Raw genomic sequence first — 9,715 nt, 5'->3', positions numbered from 1 at the left:
CAGCCATGTTTTTGCTTGATAGTTCATGTGATTTTGCTTTTCTCCTAGGTTTTTGCACATTATTTGCAATCGCAAATTGATATACCTTGATAATATCTTTTCCTTGATGTTATGAACGAAATTTACGCGAGCACATACTCGCGCAAATATTCGATTATATATGAATTCTAATACGCTGTCCATACTAAGTGATGTTTAAAATAATATAATTGTAAACCAAATTAAGTGTGTGAAATTAATATGCAGTGTACGTAACTCATATACTTTGCATGTGTTCATCGGGAAGATCATGACACAAAATGAACGGTGTGTACCACGTGACTTTCGCAAACCAAGGAGCGGAATGTTGCAACTCTTTATATAATATATGGCTCTTCCTCCTGCCCCCACCCCCCGCTGGCGCCGCCACTGGCGTATGCCTCTAGGCCTCTGGCCTAGGCGGCAGAGGCTAGGCCTAGGCCAGGCAAACATGAGTTTCCTATTATGCCGCACTGCAATGTTGGCCTACAACTGTAGCTTAGAAAATCCATGAAAATCGTAAAATTTACCATTTACCATACTCTTGTTTGCTATTTTTTTTTTATAATGTTACCGTTTACATTCTACGGAAGCCCGTTAGTGTCAACAGTGAATACAAATTTCAAATCAGTTAACTGGCGGCCGCCAGATAATTAAGTGGCGGCCACCAGATAATTATCTGGCGGCCGCCACTTATTTATTGGTACCCAGGTTGCGGTACAGCATTATCTCGATGTCGAACGGGCCATTAAAGCGCATGATCGTAATAGACCTAGCTAGTCATTTTAGCTAGAGCTTGTCATAGCTTATAATAGCAGTCATATAGCCATTTTACAAAATATATCTATATCTTTGCTGTAGCACATCAAATGTCCTACATTTGCTGTTTATATCATTGTGATATTGTCTGTTATAGCTGAGTTAAATATTAAAGGGCATTAAGTGATTAAAAGCATACTAGTAGCTGGTCACCGGCTATACCTTATAATGGCAGTCATATAGCACCAATTTAAAAAAATATTAGCAGTTACAGGGTTAAATATTAAATAGCGATTAAAATTAAGCATTAAATATGGTAGTGTTTAAAAGCATGGTAGCTGGTCACTATCTAGCTATAATATCAATTATATTATAGCACCAATATCAGAAAATATAGCAATCACTTATTAAAAGCATGTTAGTAGCTGCCACAATTGTTTAACTGCATTTTTTACACAACGTTTGCGATAATGATAGGCGTTAGAGTTAAGCACGCCAGCAGTTTACCATTTACCATTGAAGACTTTTGCGCCTATAGGGTTAGGTACGTCAGCAGATTACCGTTGAACAGACGTTTGCAACGATATTCGTTATGGTTAAACACGTCAAGCGTTGGCGCCGATAGGCGTTACCGTTAAGCAATTTAGCACATTCCCATTTAAAAGGCGTTTGCAACGATAGGCATTAGGGTTAATCACGCCAGCAGTTTATCATTGAATAGGCGTTTGCGATGATAGGCATTAGGGTTGAGCACATCAGGTGAATAGGCTTTTGCGAAGATATGCGTTAGGGTTAAGCAAGTCAGGGGTTTGCAACAACAGGCGTTATGGTTAAGCACGTCACTGGTTTACCATTGAATAGGCGTTTGCGGACGATAGGCTTTAGAATTAAGCGCGTCAGGCATTTGCGCCGATAGATTATATGGTTATTTTGTGGATTAAGTTTGGAGCACGTCAGTATTTTACCATTGAATAGACGTTTGCGACGATAACAAATAGGAAAAATAACATATTCAATTGCAAATGACCGGTGAAAATGCCTATATATTAGCGTACACAGTTCCTACTGACGACTCAGTCTGAAAAACTTATTAACCCTAATTCCTCTTCATTAATGCAATGGCTGGTGCGAACACCTATTTATTAGCGGACATGGTAAAATGGCTGACATGTTTAACCTTAAAGCCTATCGTCGCAAACGCCTGATGACGTGCTTAAACCTAACGCCTATCATCGCAAACGCCTATTTAATGACATTCTTTTAATCGCTATTATTTTAATGCTTCCTAGTGATGTTATATTTTGTGAAATGGGTGCTATATGACTGCTATTATAAGCTATATTGTATAACAGCTACGAACATGCTTTTAACCGCTATTTAATACTTAACCATGTAATTGCTAACACTTTTTGAAATGGCCGAAAGATCCACTGATTAATCTCAGATAAGAAAGTATAATACATACTCCAAGTATTGAAATACACGCCATCGTGTTGGGATTCAATATTTCGACATTAATTATGTCATCATCAGGAATGAAAAATTATCCATATTAGCAAGCTTATATGCACTAGTACGAAAAGTGTTTAACCAATCAAAACATTACCTCTAGTAGGTGACATAGCAGTGATTTAAACAAAAGATCAAAGCATTCTTACTCTAATGATCAAAGATACCTACAAAAACAAAGAAAGCTCTTTTGAAGCTCTAAGCCCATTGTTAAGCAAAGGGTGTAGTCTACGTATAGCGAACGCTTCTTTAAACAATAGGAGAGACCAGTTTCGGGAGCTGTCAAAAATGCTAGTACTAGAAAATATTAAACCTAATTTATTACTTACATTACAGACGACATTATCATTTTCAAGTATACCCTGTAATCCTAAAACAAATTGGAATGCCTCACAGTTTTTAACAAGACAGGTTTTTAACATGATCAAATATAACACTATCAGATCGTGAAGAACGTTCTTTAAGTCTAGTTATTAAGCACCTATGAAATAGGTGCTATATGACTGCTATTATAAGGTATAGCTGGTGACCAGCTAATTGTATGTTTTTAATCACTATTTAATGCCCTTTAATATTTAACCCAGCTATAACAGACAATATCACACTCACATAAACAGCAAAATAGAACATATAATACAGTTGATGTGCTACAGCAAAGATATAGATATATTTTGTGAATGGCTATATGACTGCTATTAGGCCTATAAGCTATTACAAGCTGTAGCTAAAATGAATAGCTAGGTTAAATGCTACCGTATATTAAATGCTAGGCCAATTATGCGCTTTAATGGCCTGTTCTACATCAAGATAGGCCTAATGCAATACCGCAACCTGGGTACCCATAATTAAGTGGCGGCCGCCACATAATTATGTGTTATGTTAACTGATTTGAAATTTTTATTCATTGTTGACACTAACGGGCTTCCGTTCCACTGATGTGCCAAATCTAAAAATAGAATATGATGTAAGAAAGCCCGTATTCCAGTATTCTGGACAACAGCGCCACCATAATAATACAGCCCGTATTCTGGACAGAGAAAGCCCGTATTCTGGACAACAGCGCCACCATACAGCCCGTATTCTGGACAGATTTTACAGCCCGTATTCTGGACAGATCTCACAGCCCGTATTCTGAACAGAGAAAGCCCGTATTCTGGACAACAGCACCCCCATATAGCCCGTATTCTGGACAGATTTGACAGCCCGTATTCTGGACAGATTTTCACAGCCCAGCCCGTATTCTAGACAGAGAAAGCCCGTATTCTGGACAACAGCACCCTCATACAGCCCGTATTCTGGACAGAGAAAGCCCGTATTCTGGACAGAGAAAGTCTGTATTCTGGACAGATTTCGCCAACCCGACTCGTATTTAGATAGAACCATATGACAAAAACCAATAAACCTGACGTCAAATAATACAATCAAACTATTGCAGAAAACGGATTTTTTTTTCCGAGGGCATGAGCGTTGGACCCTAGCTTCCAGTGCGCCTCTGTGCTTCCTTCGCTAGCAAATCTATTCCTAATTTATATTGTTCAACTCTCTGGCTACTAGGGCTCTGGCTAGTTGACGTGTTTTCCTAGGCCTAGGGCTCTGGCTAGTTGACGTGTTTTCCTAGGCCTGCCCCTAGGCCCTGGCCTACGGCTCTGGCTGGTTGACGTGTTTTTTATTGTGTATATTTTAGTTTTAAAAGACATTTTAACTTAATGCATATCAAATAATAAACTTACCTTCACCTCTCATAGTTTCATAAAATTGTTTTGATTAAAAGTTCGGGTTCTAAACGTATCAGCAGAAGTTGAATGCAGAAAACGGACGTCCACATAGCCTACCATCCAACCAAAAACAGGCGCAAATGGCAATCCTCAACGTAACGGTCGCGTTCCGCGTAAATTGTCACGTGACGCTTGTTGACGAATCAGTAAATGTTTCGATGTTCTATATACGGAATTAAACATTTTATACATATATATATATATATATATATATATATATATTTTATATACATTATATGAAAATAATACACAACATATGCGATGATGTTTTGTGTAAAAACTTCCGTATATTGAATTATTAGGAGAACGGTGTTCAGTAACTGTACATTCGCGGTCCCTGTTAAATACCTATCTTTTATTATTAACTGTCCCTTCAATTAAAGATTCACTCCATTTATAGACCTAGGCCTATATACATTACATCAAAATAATACACAACATATGCAATGATGTTTTGTGTAAAAACTTCCGTATATTGAATTATTAGGAGAACGGTGTTCAGTAACTGTACATTCATGCTAAAAATACTTCGATCTTACATTTACGATAGACTTGTCATTTTTTATTTCTCTTCTAGAGATATTTAAAGACCACTTTTAGTGCCGGTCTTTAATTAAAGGGATTCTAATTAGAAAAAAAGCTGCTAAAGACCACACAAAAATTTCTGTTCCAAAAGCAGTCTTTAATTTGAGGGAGACCTGGTTGATTTGCAAATTAAAAACCATGTTTACAATAGCGTGAAAGCCGTTCTGAATCACCTCAAGGGGTGCGTAACAGCTTTTGTATGATAAAATGTACACAAATAACTGTCGCTCAACTCAATCTGGATACTCACATACCAAAATATGTAAGAACGAATAATGAATTCATTGAATAATGATCGAAAATAAGAAGTAATGTAAGAACAAAACTGCTCCAGTGCAATACTTTGATGAGTGGCGCCAAAAATGAATTGATGATTGACGGTAGCAAAGCTGAAGAAATGGTAGGCCTAGTTGATATTTAGTGTAAATAATTGTGGTGGTGTCCATCAAATTTAATCGTGGTGAAAATTGGTGTCTTTGATATTGCTGTTCATATTGGGAGTTTGATAAAAAAAAAAACGCGGTTGACATTGTCATCCAGTTTTGATGTTTTAAATAAATTACTGGTATTGAAATCAAAAGAATCAATAGATAATAGGCCTACATTTGTAATTACCTTTGATAATAATTTAAACTGTAGAGCGCATGCAGTTAAAACGGCTAAATTCCTTGTGTACTTTCTCAGGAAACATAACTAAATAATTTTGAAATTACTTTATACAGCTATATTAAATGTGTTTTAGTTTTTGTCTGTCTAATTTTTGGTTTAGTAAAGCAGTGCACTCACTGTGCCCCATAGATCGGTCGACGCGATTCTCTGGAGAATGAAACTCCACGACGCATGCACAACAAAATCGTTTTTAATGAAGACTGCCACCGATAATCAACAGACGGCTTGTATGACACAGTGAGTTCCCAGCTCAATGGTAAAAATCTATGATATAGGCCTAGATATTAAAGCAGAGTTACGTGTCGGTAAAATCATACAATCAGAAATAAAACTTGACGCGATATTCATGAACCGTATCATAGATGTGATGAATGAATTGTGAAGAGCTGCAGGGATCGTACACTACACCATTACTATAACTGGGTCCCTGTGGTAGAAGATCAACAATATCTGCAAGAACACTACTGTTTAATGTGTTTGTGTCTTTGCAGTTGTACTGGTTGGGGACCAGCAATTTATGAACTTAGAGTCTGTGCTGGTTCCACTCTGCCCGTTGTTGAATTTTCTTTAGTGTGAAGGATATATTAAAAACGTTAATATTATCCTTCATAATAAAGAAAAAAATTAAGAAAAACATTCTTTAGAAGGTGATGAAATTATTCAACTTAACTATTATTTTGTTCCTGTATTATATAATGAACAAATAGATTTAAATACTACAATATTTTAAAATAAATTTATACATCGTTGTATGCTAGTTGACGTTAAGTTTTCTGTATAATTTTAAGTTCCCAATTATTTAAAAGCATTTTAGGGTTTTTTTCTGTATTTTTATCAACCACTTCAAATTACATGATTTTTGGTATAAACTTATGTTCTACGCCACGGTAATTTAATATATCATAATGTATTTGAATCATCTACAGTATTTAAGTGTTTTGTTTCAACGCTCATACACACATCATCATCACCAGTTATCATTTTTATTTTATTATGGCGAACACATATTGATCTCGATCTGGACTAAACCTTTTGGAGCATCACTTACCTATAATATTCTATCAATGTCTCGTTTACAGCTCCTTCCTTTTGTATTAATATGTCACGTGTCACTACAGTTTCTTCTTTGAATGCCGTTTTATTATTCAATATTTCTGCCGTATGCATATGACTAGCAGCATATCTATATAACAAAGCAAATTCATTAATAGGCTACAGAGTAGACTGTTCCACATTTCATTTCAACATAACACACAATGATCCATTGTGTGTCATAATTTAATTTAATGAGAAATTTCCAACAATTTCATTATAATTCCATCAATTACCATTATATTATTTTCAACGGTATGAGCCTAGATATTTCTAGAAATTAAAAACAGGTGTAATTTTATTGAATAATCCAAGTGCGAACAATGGTGAAATGTACCCATGACTTTGGTTAAAGTTACCCTGGTTAAATTTACCATTTTAAAAATCCAGTGCGAACAAGGCTAAAGTCTGACAGAATAAATGTCATATTTACAGATTTAACGTATAATATTACATATACTATATCTACATACGAATACCGTACTGTTTCTATATTTTAAGCATAACTAATGTATTATATGTACAATAGTACAAATATACAATGTACCGGTATAATAAAATCAATATTTATGGTTTCGCCAAATAAATATTTATTTTGCTTGAAAGAAGACTGTGATCGTTAGTTGCTATTTATTCGAATAAAATCAATATAGTTTAACCAAATAAATAGTTATTTTGTTTGAAAGAAACTTTGTGATTGTGCGTTTCCATGAAACAGGAAAGGTATTCCGATTACAAAACAGAGTAAAAGTGTGCTTCTCATTTATTCACATGTTATATATTTACATGAGAAGCACATTATTATTATGTAGTCAGAATTCCTTTCCTGTTTCAAAAAAAAAAATAAAATAAATAAATAAATAAATAAATATATATTGATCATCCTAATTGGTTTTGGTCAATAATAACGAATTATATCAGAGAGCCAAAAGGGTTGGAAGACCCCCTCAGTAGGCCTAAATCATTTTTCTGTTATTGCATAAAATTAAAATCTGAAATTTATTTTGAAAATCATTTACTTGACAAAAACAAATTTAACGTTGCTCTTACCAGTCTGCATCTAAATGGATGGGACCATGATGGCATTTGTACAATGTGTAAATTTGGAAACACAAGACATTAGTAATTCCACCAAGGAGGTTATGTATTCATGGTTGCCTGTCTTTCGGGTGTGTCTTTCTGTCTGTTATTATTGACCAAAACCAATTAGGATGATCAATATTTTATTTATTTTTATTTTTTTAATAAAATTAAAAAATATCTATAAATGGACGTAATTCCTTTAAGTCCGAAGACAGATTATTAAGTGACCTGTTTAGGTTAGGCCATCGCTTACCATCCAAACCCATTAAACGATCAACATAATTGAATCTTGAAATATGAAATACCGTACTCGCGCGAATAAACGCCCCCTCAATAATCCAATCAATCCTGGGACTGCAGATGTTGGCATGATTTGAGATGTTGAGAGGAATCACATTCTCCTTTAGTCAATATCAAAATGAGGATATTTATCTTGGACAGGATGAGAGCTCCCTGGTCAGGAAGTGTATTTCCAACTTTCATCTTCTTACATTTGTCTATAACCTAGTCCTACTCCTATTCCGACAATTTGCACATTTAACACATTCTCATCTGAGTTTTCAGGAAAACCTGCAATGATCATGCCGTCCTGCTAATCTCAATCGGCCGATGGCCAAAAAGCTAACCACCACCACTAATTTCCATCTGCTATTCTGCTGTTATGTAATACTGTACTCATAACAGCTCTCTGCACTATTATCTTTTCCGCCGTACCACCATTCGTAATTTGCGGTTTCCTGATGTCTTTATATAGGCCTGATCGTTTTTCATTTAAAATGTGCTTCTTGAATTCAATAAATTCTCATAAGAACCCCTCGATTTTCATCTATTTCCATAAGCGCCCCCTCAATTTCTACTCTGTTTTCATAAGCGCCCCGTTCGAATAAGCGCCCTGTTTGAATAAGCGCCCCTCAAAAAGTGCAAAAAATATTTTAAGCGCCCGGGCGCTTATTCGCGCGAGTACGGTATGGACAATGGCTTGGGGTCTTTCAAAATGTATCTTTCCATCTTGCGATTGAATTCGTTAATTCGTCTGCATTGGACCCATAAATAAATAGAGCAAGCATACTTTACGGCAATACATTGTTTTCATTAATTACACAAATATAAGCCTACGTCTCTTCTTGAAATCATCAAAATTATAAATTAAGGCAAATTAAAGTAACCATTAATTGTTCGCATAAAATACGCCAAGGTAAATTAACATAGTTTTGTGATACAGCGATTGCCAATGAACCATAGTTTTAAAATAAGAAATTTTGATTGTTCGTAATTACGTATTTATTCGAATAAACGCATTTATTGTTGAGAATATTGATTGTTCGTAATTACTCAAATAAACGCCCCTTACCTTCACTATAAATATTGAACTACAACTAATATAACTTCTTAAATTTTTGTATTTATAGGCCTATCTCTTTATCTGGTCGAATACTTGGTGTGCTTTTTGAATATTTTGAATGTCGAAATGTACTTGAGATTTCTTGATGTATATTCTTTGACAAATATTATAATATTCAATCTTTCTTTCTTGAATGAAATATGGATTATTTGAAAATGAAATCATAAATACTTATGAATCCCATCCACTTGAGTAGAACATTAATAGAATGTGTTTATAATTACGTTGCTTCTATTACATCAGTTTACAGTGGAGCCGTTTATTCGAAGAAAAAAATAAACACCTCGGGCGTTTATTCGAGGGGCATTTCCAAATGAGGCTCTTGAGGGGGCGTTTATTGAGGGGGCGTATATTTTAAGTGGGGCGTTTATTCAAAGCGAGGCGTTTATTCGAATAATTACGGTAATTGTTAATTTTCCATCCAGTCAATACAGAAAAAAAATCTGCTACTACCAACATCATGTTCTTCATCGTTTCTCCGATTAATCTATTGCAGTAATTTTATTGTTTGGCCTATTATTCAAATAATGCGGTTTTTTTCTCTTATTGTCATGATTGTGTTATTGTTTCTTATTTGGTTGTTTTGTAACCTTTCTTTTAATTCTATAGTTTGCTCATTTTTGTTGCAATAAAATTAGCCTTTACCATTATACCATTATAATTCTTAATGTCATGTTTACTATTGCCAATCAGTAAAACATAATTACCCATTATTATCAGGGAGGTTTTAGGGGGACCGGCCAAGCCCCTCCCCCTTTTGAGAGGTAAAAAAAAATAAAGAAAAAGAAAAAAAAAATGATAGCCCACAGCAAAAAAAAAATCG

The 9,715-nt window shown here is 35.0% G+C and overlaps 1 protein-coding gene across 1 annotated transcript in view; it reads right to left on the bottom strand.

Annotated features, from left to right (window-relative positions):
• Window positions 1-9,715, bottom strand: part of LOC117102789 (CMP-N-acetylneuraminate-poly-alpha-2,8-sialyltransferase-like) — a 21,947-nt gene that overhangs the window by 9,941 nt on the left and 2,291 nt on the right. Inside the window, exon 3 of the mRNA XM_033243196.1 lies at window positions 6,364-6,498. Within this exon, the coding sequence (XP_033099087.1) occupies window positions 6,364-6,498 (135 nt within the window). The remainder of the gene's footprint in view (window positions 1-6,363; window positions 6,499-9,715) is intronic.

This window comes from Anneissia japonica, unplaced genomic scaffold, assembly GCF_011630105.1.
Source record: "Anneissia japonica isolate Jap-2015-1 unplaced genomic scaffold, ASM1163010v1 scaffold287760_len733007_cov179, whole genome shotgun sequence".
Taxonomy (NCBI): Eukaryota; Metazoa; Echinodermata; class Crinoidea; order Comatulida; family Comatulidae; genus Anneissia; species Anneissia japonica.
The sequence above is the reverse complement of the archived record's forward strand: the minus strand, read 5'-3'. Positions and strand labels throughout refer to the sequence as shown.